General features: G+C 33.7%; 1 protein-coding gene across 1 annotated transcript; it reads left to right on the top strand.

Moving 5' to 3' along the window:
- The first annotated feature begins 7,806 nt into the window (after window positions 1-7,806).
- Window positions 7,807-9,533, top strand: LOC112005462 (vinorine synthase). The gene has a single exon (XM_024037708.2). It carries the CDS (start codon window positions 7,945-7,947, stop codon window positions 9,271-9,273), a length of 1,329 nt encoding a protein of 442 aa, XP_023893476.2. The 5' UTR covers window positions 7,807-7,944; the 3' UTR covers window positions 9,274-9,533.
- The last annotated feature ends 7,740 nt before the right edge of the window (window positions 9,534-17,273 follow it).

The following is a 17,273-nucleotide window of genomic DNA, read 5'->3' as shown; positions in this document are numbered from 1 at the left end:
TGTCTCGAACAATGAAAAGAAGGGGAATTTTATTTCTATTTAAAAAGATTGAATCATTACAAATTTACAATGTGAATCTATGAGCATCCTCAATCGAACTCCAAGTGAACAACAGAGAATTAAACACTAAATGTGAAATGTTCCTGTTTTTTATGTTACGCCTACTCCTAAATCCCAGAAATAAAATAACTGAAAAAGATAGATTAGAGAACTCAGATTACTTTTCAATTAAATTCCCTCGATCATATTTATAAGGCTTTCTCCAAAGCCTTGAGAATAGTTAATTCCTTCATACTTGCTTCTTGCTCCCAAAGTTGTGGAAATTCTCCAACTATCATTAATTTTAAATTTCTCTAGCCATCTGAGTTTATCTTCTTCACTACCTAATATACACAAAGTAAAAATAAACTTACTTATTTCTTATCTAACGTATAATTTCAAGCCTAGTGCTCTACCCCTTTTTTTTTTTTTTTTTTTTCTTTTTTTTTTTTTTTTTTTTTCTGATTCTTTCCTGCGGTAATTCTTCAACGGATCAGTGTTTGCTTTGATACCAAAACTGACGTAGGACAACCACAAAAACAATAGAATAAGAGATAAAACCCTAGGAGTCAGCACCTAGGGGTTGCTTAGAGTCAGCACCAAGCAAACTGGAGTCGGCACCAGTAAAAGAGAACACACGTTTTTTTTAATAATCATCAAAACTGTCTTACAATAATCCCAAAAAGTGTTTAAATAGCTAACATAAAGAAACCCTAAAGAAACCCTAATTATTAAATATTTGGGCTTGCTGAGACTCAAGCCCAATGACTAATAGGCCCTAGCCATAAGGCCACAGGTTGGGCCTTCTTCTTTCTCCTATACGTGCGTGTAATTGGGGGCTTGTATCTTGTGTCCGCATCAAATTCTCCAACTATCATTAATTTTAAATTTCTCTAGCCATCTGAGTTTATCTTCTTCACTACCTAATATACACAAAGTAAAAATAAACTTACTTATTTCTTATCTAACGTATAATTTCAAGCCTAGTGCTCTACCCCTTTATCGTATTTTCGAGTAAAATATTTTTATATTGGTAAGAGGGTGTGTATCTCGTGTATACTCCTTGCATGCACAGGAAAATATTTGTGGGAGGTAAGTAATGTGAAGTGTGTATGGATTTACCACCAATAAGTGATATTCTAAGGAGTGAGTGGTAACATAAGTTTAATTTGAATTTATTATCAATCTTAGGTCATAAGTATTTCAGGGTCTTCTAATAAGCTACCTGTGGATAAAATCAAGTTGCAAACCGAAAAAGTGAGTTTAGGGATTTAATTAAGCATGGGGAAGGTGCGTCAAGCACCCCATAACAGTCTTCGAATAATGGTACATCAATTTAACTATCCGCTGGTATATATAGTCCACTTAATACCTAATAAATCAGTTGCTGCTAGTTTTGAGTTCAAGGTAAATGTCCCAAAGTGTGTCAAGATGAATTGCATATGCTTGTGGCCATGCCTCTTTCACAAGCCATATAAGTTTAGTCAAGGTGTCTTGCCCACAGGTGCTACAGCCACATATATATGTTCAGTCATCCATCACTACAAAATATTTTATTATTTTAAAGAAACTGTTAAAAAAAAAGTACTAAAAACCATTTAAAAAAAAGTATTTTTAATAGTTGAAGCCGTTGAAAAATGTCACTATAAACTATGTTGAGAATATTAATTTTTCTAAAGTCTAGATGACCGTTAAAAAATCATTCCACTTTTATCATCGGTTACTAAATATCGAAGTATTATTAAAAATTGTTGAACATATATATACACATAAATGTAGAGTATAATATACTTATTACCTTTATGTACATGCACTCAACAAATGGTAAAGGTTGTGTTGAGATAAATTTCTATAGTTTGTAACCGTTGAAATAAGTATTTGCTTTTTAAATAAAATAAAATTTGGATTGCTTTTTTACATTGATCAAAATTTAATAACCTGATGCAAAATATAAATATAAATACAATTGTGCAATTTCAAATTGAATTCCCTTCTCATATAACACAAAACATAAGTATCAAAATGAATTACATGTCAATACAGAATCGCAAAACATATATGTCAAAGGACGGCATGTCTCCCAAGTATTTAAATAGTTCCAAATTTTCAAAATGACTAATTAAAAGGAAAAAAAAATACAACACCAGTCTAATTCTAATATGCGTCCTACTTCTCAACTTGCATTAATACCGTCTAATATATTTTTCAAAAATGATTTTTACAACATGTGCAGCTAAAGACTCTTTTAAGTTGCAAATCTAGCTTAGAGAGTTCACTCCCAAACAAAGGTTGAAGTAGCACAATAATATCCAAAAGAATGAAGGAAAAATGAATTTACTTTGTGTAAGGGTGGGGGACATTGATCTTGAGCCAAGCACCTGAATGAATAGTTACTCGTCTTAACAAAGTGGCAGAACAATTTCCCAATTTCCAGGAATCCAATCTTATCCTTTCCATCAAATAAGGCCTTGAGCTTCTTATCACAGTAGTTCATTGGTTTGACAATTTAACCTTCGTTTGGGTTCGATTCTAATAACTATGTCTCTAGGAATTGTGTGTTTGCAGTTGGCTTACAACTGCTTGTCTGGAGCAACAGACTTTTAACCGGATTGGCACCCACCTATGCTTAGTCCTCATGTCATGCATGAATTCAGCACCCCCCTCAAAATAGATAAATAAATAAAACTTGTCCTGCAAGGAAGTTAAGTTCTTTTTCTAATATTATCATCCATTCAAATATTTAAAAAAATTTGGCCAATTTGTCCAAACCTTATGTGAGACATGTGAGTGATTTGTTTAAAAAATACATTGACCCATACCAAATGTCGGTAGAACCGAACCACAATCACATCCATAGTCGGAACCATAGTTGTTTACACTATTGTTATTTCAATAACAATGGTAGAACTTAGAAGACTACTACCCACCATTGACGCAATGTTTATTCTATAAGTATAAGTTTTTGTGGAGTGTAAGGGTGCAAGAACACAAGGGCTGGAGTTTAAGTCTCTAAGAGGAAGCTTCCACACATATATGTAGATTATGTTAGAGTAGAATTTCTATCTTGCATTAAAAAAAATTGTAGAACTTAGAAGAGAGGTTAATTTTAAACTTTTTAATACCCCACTTGTCTCTTCAAACATCAAGTGTCTCACCCGATTCCAATAAGTTTCTGAATTTTTTGATCACAATATACCTCCTGTCTCCTTTCATTCTTTTACCAAAACTTTGTATTTATCTTTGAATCCTTTTTTCAAAAAAAAAAAAAAAAAAACTTTGAATCTTCTTTGATAAATAAATAAACAATATCAATATTATTGAGAGCACCGTCAAAATAATGAGCAAAGTCCATTCCATTGTCATTCTTCCTTTCTTTTCTTTCTCTCATCGGACCTACAGCCACCATTGCTTTCTGCACTTGCTTGGTTTCTCTTATTACAGTTGCTTTTTCGTTTGTTCTCTTGAGGCAGACAAGTTGCCTTGTCGTTTGACATTTGACAATAGTTGAAGACACAACAAGATACACAGTTTCACTCAAAATTCGACACATTTGTTACGATTTGCCAACACTAAAACAAATGCACCTAACAATCATGTCATGTTATGACAAATCAGATTTTTATCATCCCATGCTTCATTCATTCAAATTAGATTTTTTTTTGCCATGACTATCATAAATTCATAATGACATGTTCAAACCCTAATCTAGAAGATACATAATCATCATTTAATTCAGCCTATGTAATCAAACAGCATCATGATAATGCAAAAAATTTAAACAAAGATTTAATGAAGAAATTTACTATAGTAGATTAAAGTTAGGGTTTAGTTTTTATACTTGCATGCAAAAAAATCAACTAGTCCTCTTTCCAATTTGCGAAAGGAACATGAAGGTAAAATCCTCTAAAGACTTAGTGGCACTAGGGTGTTTGACATGCATATAGCCTATATGATATAGGTGACCCAACCTCTTTTCAGTTCCCAAGCAGAATAGGAAGTTAAAGACCTCTAAAAGCATAATGGCCATGGCATTAGGGTGTTCAACCTTCACATAGGTAACTCAGTCTCTTTCTAGTTCCTGAGCGAAATAGGAAGATAAGACTTCTAAAGACTTAGTGGTACTGGGGTGTTCGTCCTGCACATAGATTACCCGAGCTCTTTCAAATTCCCAAGTGGAAGGTAAAGACCTCTAAAGACTTAGTAGCACTAGTGTTCGACCTACACTAATGCAACTCAATCTCTTTCTAGTTCCTAAGTAAAACATGAAATTTCTAAAACTTAATGGTGTTCGACCTGGACATAGGTAACCCAACCTCTATCTACTTCCCGATCGGGACAGGAAATAAAAGTCCTTTAGAGATACTAGCACCAAGGCGATTTAAAGTATGCCGCAAAAACATAAATTTCACTCACAAAATTACCCCTATATTGTTCAAAATTATAATTTTCTATAGTAAATTAAAGTTAGGGTTTAGTTTTTATACTTGCATGCAAAAAAATCAACTAGTCCTCTTTCCAATTTGCGAAAGGAACATGTAGGTAAAATCCTCTAAAGACTTAGTGGCACTAGGGTGTTTGACATGCATATAGCCTATATGATATAGGTGACCCAACCTCTTTTCAGTTCCCAAGCAGAATAGGAAGTTAAAGACCTCTAAAAGCATAATGGCCATGGCATTAGGGTGTTCAACCTTCACATAGGTAACTCAGTCTCTTTCTAGTTCCTGAGCGAAATAGGAAGATAAGACTTCTAAAGACTTAGTGGCACTGGGGTGTTCGTCCTGCACATAGATTACCCGAGCTCTTTCAAATTCCCAAGTGGAAGGTAAAGACCTCTAAAGAGACTTAGTAGCACTAGTGTTCGACCTACACTAATGCAACTCAATCTCTTTCTAGTTCCTAAGTAAAACATGAAATTTCTAAAACTTAATGGTGTTCGACCTGGACATAGGTAACCCAACCTCTATCTACTTCCCGATCGGGACAGGAAATAAAAGTCCTTTAGAGATACTAGCACCAAGGCGATTTAAAGTATGCCGCAAAAACATAAATTTCACTCACAAAATTACCCCTATATTGTTCAAAATTATAATTTTGCCCCTCAATTTCACAAAATTACAATTTTACCTACACTTTCCAAAATTATCGTTTTATAACCACATGTAGCCAAAATTATAATTTTACATCTCAAATTCACAAAATTACCATTTCCCCCCACCAAAATCTCTTAAATTATAATTCTACCCATGATTTCATAAAAATTGCAAATTTAACCCTTACAACACTTATTTCATGCCACCAAACATACAATAAACATACCAACCGACACAATCACAATGCCATATCCACCAAGGACGAAAGCTAGGATTTTAGTTTTTTCTTTAGGGGGTGAGGGGGCAAAGTATGAACCAAATTTTTTTTTTTTAAATTATAAAAATGCTAAGATTTAAGACTAAACATAGTATTAAAAATAAAATTATTATCCATTCAATATTAATAATATTAAAGAAAAAAAAAACTAGTTTTCATTCAATATTAACAATATTTAAACGAAAGAAAAAAAAATCTCAAATATTTTAAATCAGTCTTTTATCCAAATAGAATTCAACATTCTTTTAAATCCAAAAATAATTAGTAATTTTCTACTGATTAAGGAATTTTATTTATTTATTTATTTAAGAATGTTAGAAGCATAAAAGTGATAAAACACACAAAATATAGAAAATAATTTTTTTAACAACATTTATGTGTTAACAAGTTTTTTATTTGGAGAAAGATTACAAGTTGTGATTTAGTTGACCTTCTATTAAATTTATTTAGATTAATTTATTTTTATGAAGGTAAAGCCACAATCTATAAACATTTAGTAAAAAAATAATTGTGGGGGCTACTTTGGGTCAGGAGGACCCATGGGCTCCTTGGTCTTCGCTGTTTTGAGAATCATGACATCATTATATTACAAAGTCGACTCATATCCTTTTGAACTTGGTTTACAATCATTGGACTTAGCTTGGCTACTTGTATCGACAAAAAAGTCTCATTTTATGTGGAATTTTTGTCATGTATGTAACAACCTTATGATTTTATGATAAAACAATTATGTTGAGATGCATACGAATACGATAACAAGCATGAAAAGTCATTCTTTGAAATATATATATATATATGATAAACATGAACAATCTTTATTCTACATCCTTGAAAAAACCCTTGATCATATTGACAAACATTTGATGAAAATAATGATAAATCATCTTTTAAATTTCTTTGTCCATTTGGATGAAGAGATGCCAATAGGCCAAGCTCTTATTCCATCATCTTGCTTGAGGTGAGTGAGTTTTATTTTTTTAGGTCAACATAGAAGAAGAGGTCTAATGGGAAGATCAGTTGTTGGCAAGTCGCAAGTGCAACACGAGTTATGAGGTTTGGTGAGAACTCATGTATCCTACAGTCCAGATAGATCATAGATAGTTGCAAATTTAAAATTTGATAAAATTATATTATACTGCCGTCGATATAGATAATTTATTTATTGCACGATTTGAAAGTCGATGTAACGTGTAGGATAAGGGTGATTTCATTTTTTTTTTTTCTTTGATAAGGTTTGACTTTGAATAAGTTCATTATTAGTCACTTCTTGGTGTAAATAAATGAATTATAAATAATGGAAACAAAGAATTATAATAGGTGCACCGTGCATCCATAGTCAAGAATATTCTCAGTCAGGTGTAAGAATCAAGTAAGTTTTTCTCTAAAAGTGAGAAATCCTTATTTGCAGAGTAGTTTTAGTAACAATATACTGGGTATTGAAAAGTTCTACGCGACAAAAAACTGAATTAATGTTCAAAAAGCTTATAAATAATAAATCAAAATCTTGTAAACAAAATCTATATAACATGTGGGCTAGCAGAATGAAAATTTCACTTAAATGGGTGAAACAAAATAATATATGCATTAATTTAATTACTTATATTTTAAAGATATATATGTGTGTGTGCGCGTGCGCTATTTTTTTTTTTTTTTTTTCTTAAAGAAGTTTTTAAAGAACTATATTTATTTTATTGTCTCTTATATAACAAGAATCTTAACTTATTTTATTGTCTCTTATTTAATAACTTAAAATTTTTTTTAATAAATTTTAAATAAGAATGTCAAAGTTGTTGTTATTATTATTATTATTATTATTTTACAATATAAGAGGGATGGGATATGAGTATACAGACCCCGATTATCCTCATGAATAGAATAAAATATGAGACTAAAATAATTTGAATCATTAAAAAGTCTTTTTGGAAATGTCTTTCCAATCTTTGATAAAGAGTTATCCTAGCACAGTTTCTTCTATTTTCATTAATATGAAAAGAATAGTAAAAGTAACATGCATAATTATTTTAAGTGAAAAATTGTTTGGTAAATTTTTTTTTTTTGAACAAATTGTATGGTAATTAATATGCGGTGTTTTGTACGTACCGGCTTGTTCCAAACTCTTTAATTTTAATGCAATCTAATATATATATATATATATATATGCACACACACACGTACCAATACTAATGTATTATAAGAGTTAGGCTTTTTTTAAATATATATTATTGTGAGTTTGTTTAAGACTTTTTTTTTTTTTTTTGGGGTTAAAATACTTAATATTAAAAAAATAAGATAAAAATATTGTTCTATCGGCATACTTTATTTTATGCCCTATAAGGTGAAAGCAAATCAAAACTTTAATATCATTTGTTTTTTGTTTGACTAGTTTTTTTAAGTAAAATATTTCCACTCTACCTATCTTCCCATGTACTAAGATCCGAAGGCATATTGGTTCTTCCATCTATAAAAACAAAGAAAGGCCTGCATAATTCATAGTCATTCTAGCTGTAAGATCAGCAAAAATAAAAGAAAGTAAACATGACTCAGATGAAGACTCAGATTGTTTCCAGAACTTGCATCAAACCTTCTTCACCTACTCCTCACAACCTCAAAACCTTCAAACTCTCTCTTCTTGATCAGCTCTCTCCGGCTATCCATGGCAACATGACCTTCTTCTTCCCCGCCGATGACGCCGTCACCACTGACCCTGATTTGGAATTCTCACGCAAATCCCAACTCCTCCAGGAATCCGTATCCGATACCCTCACCCGCTTCTACCCCCTCGCCGGCCGCCTCCTTGACGCCTCCACCATCGACTGCAACGACTCTGGTGGGTTCTTCATCGAAGCCCAATGTGATAGCCCGCTTTCTGACTTCCTTAGCAAACCAAACTTTGAGACACTTGATCAATTCCTTCCCACCACTGACCCTCAAACCATGGAATTGTCCAGGGGTTCCATGTGGCTTATCAAGTTCACTAAGTTCAGCTGCGGTGGCACCACCATTAGTGTTTCCCTTACACACAAGATCGCCGATATCGCTGCGCTACTAACTCTGTTAAAGAGCTGGACCGAGACATGTCGAGGTTTGAGGGAACCTACTTTCCCCGATTTCACCGGATCTTCTCTCTTGCCGCCTAGAAAGATTCCGGGCATGTCAGGATCTCTGAATATTGCCGGCGATAAGTTCATAGTAAGGAGGTTCGTGATCAGTGCCTCTAAAATTGCGGAGCTTAAAGAAAAAGTTATAGGCATGACTGGACGAGAGCAGTACTATCCTTCACGTGTGGAACTAGTACTAGCAAAACTCTGGAAATGTGCAGCAGCGGTTGTCAAATCAAAAACCGGGTCTTTCAAGCCCACCGCGTTGTTTCAAGCAGTGAACCTCCGAGGTAGAATGGACCCACCTCTGCCTGACACGGTGTTCGGGAACTTTGTGTGGCCGTTTGCAGTGTTTGTTGAAGAAGAGAGCGACCTGGAACTACACAAGCTAGTGCAAAGCATGAGGGAGACAAAGAATGACTTCCTCAACAACAAGGCAAACAAGTTCAGAGGGGAGGGAGGTTTCTCGGCTCTAATGGAAGCTCTCAAAGAGAGGGCAGAGATCTTCAGGAATAGGAAGGAATTGGTGGTATACAAATGCTCAAGTTGGTGCAAATTTCCATTGTATGAAACCGATTTCGGGTGGGGCAAGCCGGCATGGATGACAAGTATAAACAAGCTTGTGAGTAATGCCATTTCTTTGCAGGACACGACTGACGGTGCAGTCGAAGTTCTTATGACCTTGGATGAGGAAGAGATGTCCATATTTGAACGCCATGAGGAGCTCTTGGAATTCGTTTCAGTCAACCCCAGCATTGATGTTTGATTTCGTTCATTACTGCTTAAATTTAATAGTTTCAGGGTTTTCCAGGTGTTCATGAAACTTGTAATTGTCCTAGTATATACATGTCTTGGCTTTCGTTCATGAACAAGTGATTATTTTTATTTATTTTTCTGGAGAAAATAATTATGAAATGTAAACTACAAGTTTAGTTTGGTGGGGTTGTAATTTTATAATGGGTTGGATTGTTTCGGGGCAATGATAAGCTCACGTATACTATTTTACATCTATTTCTTTTTCATTTACTTTCATGTTGTGAATGTGTGGACCTTGTTTTTTCTCCTTTTAAAATGTGAACATTTCAACGTCAATTATGAATATTTATGTAAAATGGAGGATCTACATAGGGAAATAGTATGTTTTGCTATTGGGACGTTTGCCTCAAAAAGTCTTTTGTTTAAACGAAAGTAAAATTTGGGTTTCATAATAGAAAGATATATGAAGAGGGCTAAAAGGTTTTCTTTTCAATACATGGATCCCGTCTTAAATTAAAATTGAAATCCGTCCCAGAAATATAAAGTTAACACGAAAGCAACTAATTAGTCCTTGCTGAATCATTTAGCAAAAACAAAAAGTCCTTGCAGAGTCGAAGTTAGTTGAGAGTTGAGACCGGTACCCTATCCCTGAAAGGCTGAAACCCATCTTTGCCTATTCCAATTGAAATGAAACAAAGTATGAAAATTTTTTAAGACTTTTATAGTAAGTAAGAAAGAAATTAATAATTTTTTAAAGGAAATGGAGAAATGTGAGTAATATTTAATTAGAGTTAATAGAATTTTGATGTTTAAAAGAGAGTTGAATATCAAAATTTAAAAATATTTAATCTCTTGATATGTAGTAGTTGGTAGGCACGTTGAGTAAGTCACCTACTGCCCAAGTAATCCTGATGTGGTCCAGCTGACAGTCAAAATGTCCAACTGCATATATTAGTATATAGGAATAAGAAACATCCAAAAGATGTTATTTCTTCCCAAAATGCCTTTTGATTCAGGCTTTGGGGTAGTAAGAACAATGGTAAAGATCGTAGCCAAAATAACACATCCCCTCTTAAGAGTACCCTAGACCATTGACGTGTGATGCCCTTTTATAACAAGTGAACCAAGTGAAGCTCTTGCAAGAACTCTACGACAACTTTGAGCTTAAATGATGGGTCAATGAGATCACAATGAGTGTTAAGGATGGTACCGCTCAAATGGAATTTTGGGAGGAAAGATCAAGACGAGCTACTCAAATAGCCAAATCTTCAAAATAGAAAATAATAAAAAGTAAATAAAATAAAATAAAAAGGTGAGATAAGGTGCCTCCTGGTACTTGCAAATAAGAGTTTGAAAGACGAGAATAATTTCCATGGGTTGGGGGACTTCCCCTCATGCACCATTTGGGTCTGTAATTCCAAATTGTCCATAGGATAGTGAACAAGGATTGCGAATAGATCAGCATCTTCCTCTGGTCCATCAATTTAATGGAATCTACTATCCATTGCTCAGCAGGGGTTTGGATCAAGTCTGATGTTTTAATCGATAGGGGAGACGCATGCCAGACTTCTCTAGCTAGAGGGAAGTGCATAAAAATGAGTGAGACAGATTCCTCATCCTCTTTACAAATATATAGGACAGGTGCTAACGGCTAGGATACCCCTGTTGCACATGATCAAATTGACTGATATGCAATCTTATAGAATCTTCCGTGTGTGAGTCCTTGCCTCTCTTTGTAAACTTTGAACAAATCCTACTAACTTCCCTTTTTTTATGAGATTTTTTTCGTCACCAATGTGTCATCTATGAACCTCTCATACGCCATCTACGGTAACCATATGTCAACCTTACATATTCAACCTTGACAACCGGCTCGTATGTCAATATCTGTGGAAACCTCACATCTCCTTTTTCTAGAATCGTCTCTTTGCGGGCTTTATGGACTTGCCTTATGCTGTAAATACTTGTTTTGGCTCCCAAGTACACACACCCCCAATCTTGCTCGAATTGCGATAGGGACCTGTAACACCTTCCTACCTTGTCACACACCACTATGAGTTTTGCCCCAACTATATTATATTAACTACTCAATCTTGTTCAATATGAGACTTTACTCACACATATATACCCAACACAAATAAGTAAATAAAAAAGGAAAAAATTAGGGAACATTTATCATAAAGTAGTTCGAATAACATGCACTAAATTTAGTGTTAAGTACTAGCACTCATCATTCCTTCAATTGGAGTAAGTGCACGTATCTCGTAATGTTATATAAGATAAGGTTTCTATTAAAATCTCTATATGTGGTCTAGTTCAGAGGGGAGGGAGGTTTCTCGGCTCTAATGGAAGCTCTCAAAGAGAGGGCAGAGATCTTCAGGAATAGGAAGGAATTGGTGGTATACAAATGCTCAAGTTGGTGCAAATTTCCATTGTATGAAACCGATTTCGGGTGGGGCAAGCCGGCATGGATGACAAGTATAAACAAGCTTGTGAGTAATGCCATTTCTTTGCAGGACACGACTGACGGTGCAGTCGAAGTTCTTATGACCTTGGATGAGGAAGAGATGTCCATATTTGAACGCCATGAGGAGCTCTTGGAATTCGTTTCAGTCAACCCCAGCATTGATGTTTGATTTCGTTCATTACTGCTTAAATTTAATAGTTTCAGGGTTTTCCAGGTGTTCATGAAACTTGTAATTGTCCTAGTATATACATGTCTTGGCTTTCGTTCATGAACAAGTGATTATTTTTATTTATTTTTCTGGAGAAAATAATTATGAAATGTAAACTACAAGTTTAGTTTGGTGGGGTTGTAATTTTATAATGGGTTGGATTGTTTCGGGGCAATGATAAGCTCACGTATACTATTTTACATCTATTTCTTTTTCATTTACTTTCATGTTGTGAATGTGTGGACCTTGTTTTTTCTCCTTTTAAAATGTGAACATTTCAACATCAATTATGAATATTTATGTAAAATGGAGGATCTACATAGGGAAATAGTATGTTTTGCTATTGGGACGTTTGCCTCAAAAAGTCTTTTGTTTAAACGAAAGTGAAATTTGGGTTTCGTAATAGAAAGATATATGAAGAGGGCTAAAAGCCTAAAAGGTTTTCTTTTCAATACATGGATCCCGTCTTAAATTAAAATTGAAATCCGTCCCAGAAATATAAAGTTAACACGAAAGCAACTAATTAGTCCTTGCTGAATCATTTAGCAAAAACAAAAAGTCCTTGCAGAGTCGAAGTTAGTTGAGAGTTGAGACCGGTACCCTATCCCTGAAAGGCTGAAACCCATCTTTGCCTATTCCAATTGAAATGAAACAAAGTATGAAAATTTTTTAAGACTTTTATAGTAAGTAAGAAAGAAATTAATAATTTTTTAAAGGAAATGGAGAAATGTGAGTAATATTTAATTAGAGTTAATAGAATTTTGATGTTTAAAAGAGAGTTGAATATCAAAATTTAAAAATATTTAATCTCTTGATATGTAGTAGTTGGTAGGCACGTTGAGTAAGTCACCTACTGCCCAAGTAATCCTGATGTGGTCCAGCTGACAGTCAAAATGTCCAACTGCATATATTAGTATATAGGAATAAGAAACATCCAAAAGATGTTATTTCTTCCCAAAATGCCTTTTGATTCAGGCTTTGGGGTAGTAAGAACAATGGTAAAGATCGTAGCCAAAATAACACATCCCCTCTTAAGAGTACCCTAGACCATTGACGTGTGATGCCCTTTTATAACAAGTGAACCAAGTGAAGCTCTTGCAAGAACTCTACGACAACTTTGAGCTTAAATGATGGGTCAATGAGATCACAATGAGTGTTAAGGATGGTACCGCTCAAATGGAATTTTGGGAGGAAAGATCAAGACGAGCTACTCAAATAGCCAAATCTTCAAAATAGAAAATAATAAAAAGTAAATAAAATAAAATAAAAAGGTGAGATAAGGTGCCTCCTGGTACTTGCAAATAAGAGTTTGAAAGACGAGAATAATTTCCATGGGTTGGGGGACTTCCCCTCATGCACCATTTGGGTCTGTAATTCCAAATTGTCCATAGGATAGTGAACAAGGATTGCGAATAGATCAGCATCTTCCTCTGGTCCATCAATTTATAAAGCATAATGCAATCTACTATCCATTGCTCAGCAGGGGTTTGGATCAAGTCTGATGTTTTAATCGATAGGGGAGACGCATGCCAGACTTCTCTAGCTAGAGGGAAGTGCATAAAAATGAGTGAGACAGATTCCTCATCCTCTTTACAAATATATAGGACAGGTGCTAACGGCTAGGATACCCCTGTTACACATGATCAAATTGACTGATATGCAATCTTATAGAATCTTCCGTGTGTGAGTCCTTGCCTCTCTTTGTAAACTTTGAACAAATCCTACTAACTTCCCTTTTTTTATGAGATTTTTTTCGTCACCAATGTGTCATCTATGAACATCTCATACGCCATCTACGGTAACCATATGTCAACCTTACATATTCAACCTTGACAACCGGCTCGTATGTCAATATCTGTGGAAACCTCACATCTCCTTTTTCTAGAATCGTCTCTTTGCGGGCTTTATGGACTTGCCTTATGCGGTAAATACTTGTTTGGGCTCCCAAGCACACACACCCCCAATCTTGCTCGAATTGCGATAGGGACCTGTAACACCTTCCTACCTTGTCACACACCACTATGAGTTTTGCCCCAACTATATTATATTAACCACTCAATCTTGTTCAATATGAGACTTCACTCACACATATATACCCAACACAAATAAGTAAATAAAAAAGGAAAAAATTAGGGAACATTTATCATAAAGTAGTTCGAATAACATGCACTAAATTTAGTGTTAAGTACTAGCACTCATCATTCCTTCAATTGGAGTAAGTGCACGTATCTCGTAATGTTATATAAGATAAGGTTTCTATTAAAATCTCTATATGTGGTCTAGTAGAATGTTAGATTTACAAGAGTATCCTTAATGTGACTATGGAAGTGGGACCGCTTCCTATGAGAATATGGCCAATTCTCTAAAATTGCTCGTAAAAGTTGTGATTAAGCACAAAGCTATAATATACTAGCTCAAAAACTTGTTATGTACATAGCACTTGATTATTATGTGCATGAAGTAATGTTTTGTTTTCCAAATCAAAAGTCCTAGTTCAAGACGTTGTTCACTGTTGACTTTGGAACAACATTGCTAAAAAACATCGATTGATGGTTTAAGCCATTAGCATCCTCATTATGCATAATATTCTATGCGAATCCAAAAAAGTTTTATATCTATTAAACTTTTATAAAAATAAGTAGGGAATTGTTAGAATATTTATAATAAAATTAATATTTTTTTTTCTAAATATTGAATAAAGATTATTGACGTATTTTTAGCACTTCAGTTTTACATTTGAAAATGAAATGCAACTATAATAATAACATATTAGATAGTCATGCGTTACTTGTCATTTGACTTTTCTTATGAGTTGGCGAGCTTTGTGAACGTTAGTGGCTAATGGTTTTAAACCCGTCATTGATTTCCATGAATTTCTATTAGTATTCAATTTTGTTCTAACTGTTTCTTTAGTTGGAAAATTTTAATGTCATTGAAATCAATTCTTCAATGTTATATTACGGTTAGATATAGAATTAGAGTTATGATACATCCACAATATTACAACAAATTATAGTTGCTAGATGTTAGTGGTGGGTTTAGATTAAAATCAGTAACAACAAATACTAGTTGCTAGGTTGTTATCGGTTTTAATATAGGCTGACTATGGACATAACTTTTTTAATTAGAATTTATTTTGAAATTGTTGTAAAAGTATTGTTGACATATGATTGCTCAATGAATTTATATGTGAAAGCTCATCCTTCCAATAAAAATTTGTGGTTAACCAAGTAGTTAAAAGAGGAAGAGATAATATATTTTCTCTAGCTCTCTCACTTTAACAACAAATTCCTACTCTCTTCGTCCATTTTCTTAATTATATACTTATATATACATATACCAATCTTAATCCTCAAATAAAATACTACTATTTTTATATATATATATATATATTTATGGGTAAAAATAGAAATACTATTTGAGAGCTTCTCAACTTATAAATAGTGTAGACTTGTAAAGGTATACAAATTGGTGGCTAGACTAGTTGTATCTTGGGAACAACATGCAAAATTGTTGGTCTACTACACTAAAAATTTCGTAAATGGTGTGTGTATCATCATCAAAAGAACGACCTAATTCGACCTCAAGTCCACCAACTTTAATTTATGGAATTGATGGTAATAATTTATTTCTCATGTTATGAGATATGTTCTAGCAACAACTAGGAAATATCTCTCAATTTATTCTCTATTTTATGATGAAATACAGTGTATGTAGAATAACATTATATTAATAATTATTTTGTAAATTACGAAATGCATTTTATTTATTAATTTATGTTCATAGGAACAGTATATAGTTGGCAACTTCAATTGTCCACTACCCCAACCCTGGAGTTAGTAACGTACACATTAAGCAACACCTAGCCCTAACAAGTTTCACGGAAAAACCTAAAGGCGATCATTCGAAAAGAGGTCTGCGATAGTATGTGGGAAAATTATATAACAAGCATTGAATGGTAGTAAAACATATTATATTAAGTACTTGTTTGAAATAATTTATTCTTTATCTTTTTTAAAATAAAAATAAAAACTTTATTTTGAAAAGAAAACTAAACGAAAAGAAAGTTTTACTTGAAAACAAAGTGAACATGGTGTTGATGCGAAGGAGAAATGCGTAACGTCTTGGGTGTTGATGCATTGACTGTTTGTGATATAAAACATATAGTATATGCCTTCCTGGAGTAATAGAGGCACTGGAAACCACAACACAAAATCAAGGGAGGTGTCAGTAGAGGCCATTAGGTCAACAGTATCGGAATTGCATGAAATTTGGCGGGTTAAAGGGAAACGACATTCTGATCCAGACTCGAGATTTTGAGCATAGCCTAAATTTAGGCAAATTCTTTCGTTAAGGCCCTGAAAATAGTGTTTTTGCTATTTATAATAATATTTGTTTTTCTTTAATAATTTTTAGTTTAAAAGTCAAAATAAAGTCTCGTCTATTTTAAAATGACCCTTAAGGTCAATAATTTATGATTTTGCATTTAACTCAAATTTTTCATTTTTGGAAAATTTCAGTATTTTGTCACTTAATTGCGTAATTAGTACGAATTAGGATTTCGGACATTTCCTAATCATCCTAGGATTTTACTTTCCTAGTATTTATATGCTTTGTAGTCGTTAAAGGCAAATTAAATTATTATTAATAAAATATAGATTTTTTGTCGAATTCTTTTTCTGGTGAATTCCAATTTATCATCTTGTGGATTCAAGAAATCCCTAATAGATTTAAAGTTTACTACCTAGAAACTAACACTTTAATTTCAGTCTATCAAATAGAGTATCATGTATGTTTTTTTTAGGCTTCTGTGACATCAGTTTGATGATAATTATGGAAAAAACCAAAAACTAAAAAGACTCAAGCAATTGTATATATACTTTACCTCAAATATATATCTATATATATATATATATATATTCAAGCTAGATCGTATTATAAGGGTAGATGAGCCGTATACCACATATACTTGGCAAATATGTGGATAGAGATTCGTGCAAAACCTCTCAAGGCCTGCAAAAAAGTCAGCACGATGACTAAGTCTAAGCCCCGTAAATATCTTACAAAAGACGTGCATGTAAAATAGAGACATGAATGCCATAACCCTAATGGATAGGATCTAGTACAGGACCCAGTCCTTGGTAAGGTACTAGTTGCTAACCCATACATTAATTAGACATGAAAAAACAGGCAAGTCGGGTTGAATTTGGGTTGAGTCAATTGGGTTACACGTTATTTTAAGCGGGTTAAAATGGGTTCGGGTCAATCGAGTTGCAGGTCAGGTTGACTCGTATTTTTCACATGAATTTTTTTTTTTAATAAAGAAAACAGCATG

Source organism: Quercus suber, unplaced genomic scaffold (genome assembly GCF_002906115.3).
Source record: "Quercus suber isolate HL8 unplaced genomic scaffold, Cork oak 2.0 scaffold_120, whole genome shotgun sequence".
Taxonomy (NCBI): Eukaryota; Viridiplantae; Streptophyta; class Magnoliopsida; order Fagales; family Fagaceae; genus Quercus; species Quercus suber.
This window is presented reverse-complemented; position numbering and strand designations above follow the sequence as displayed.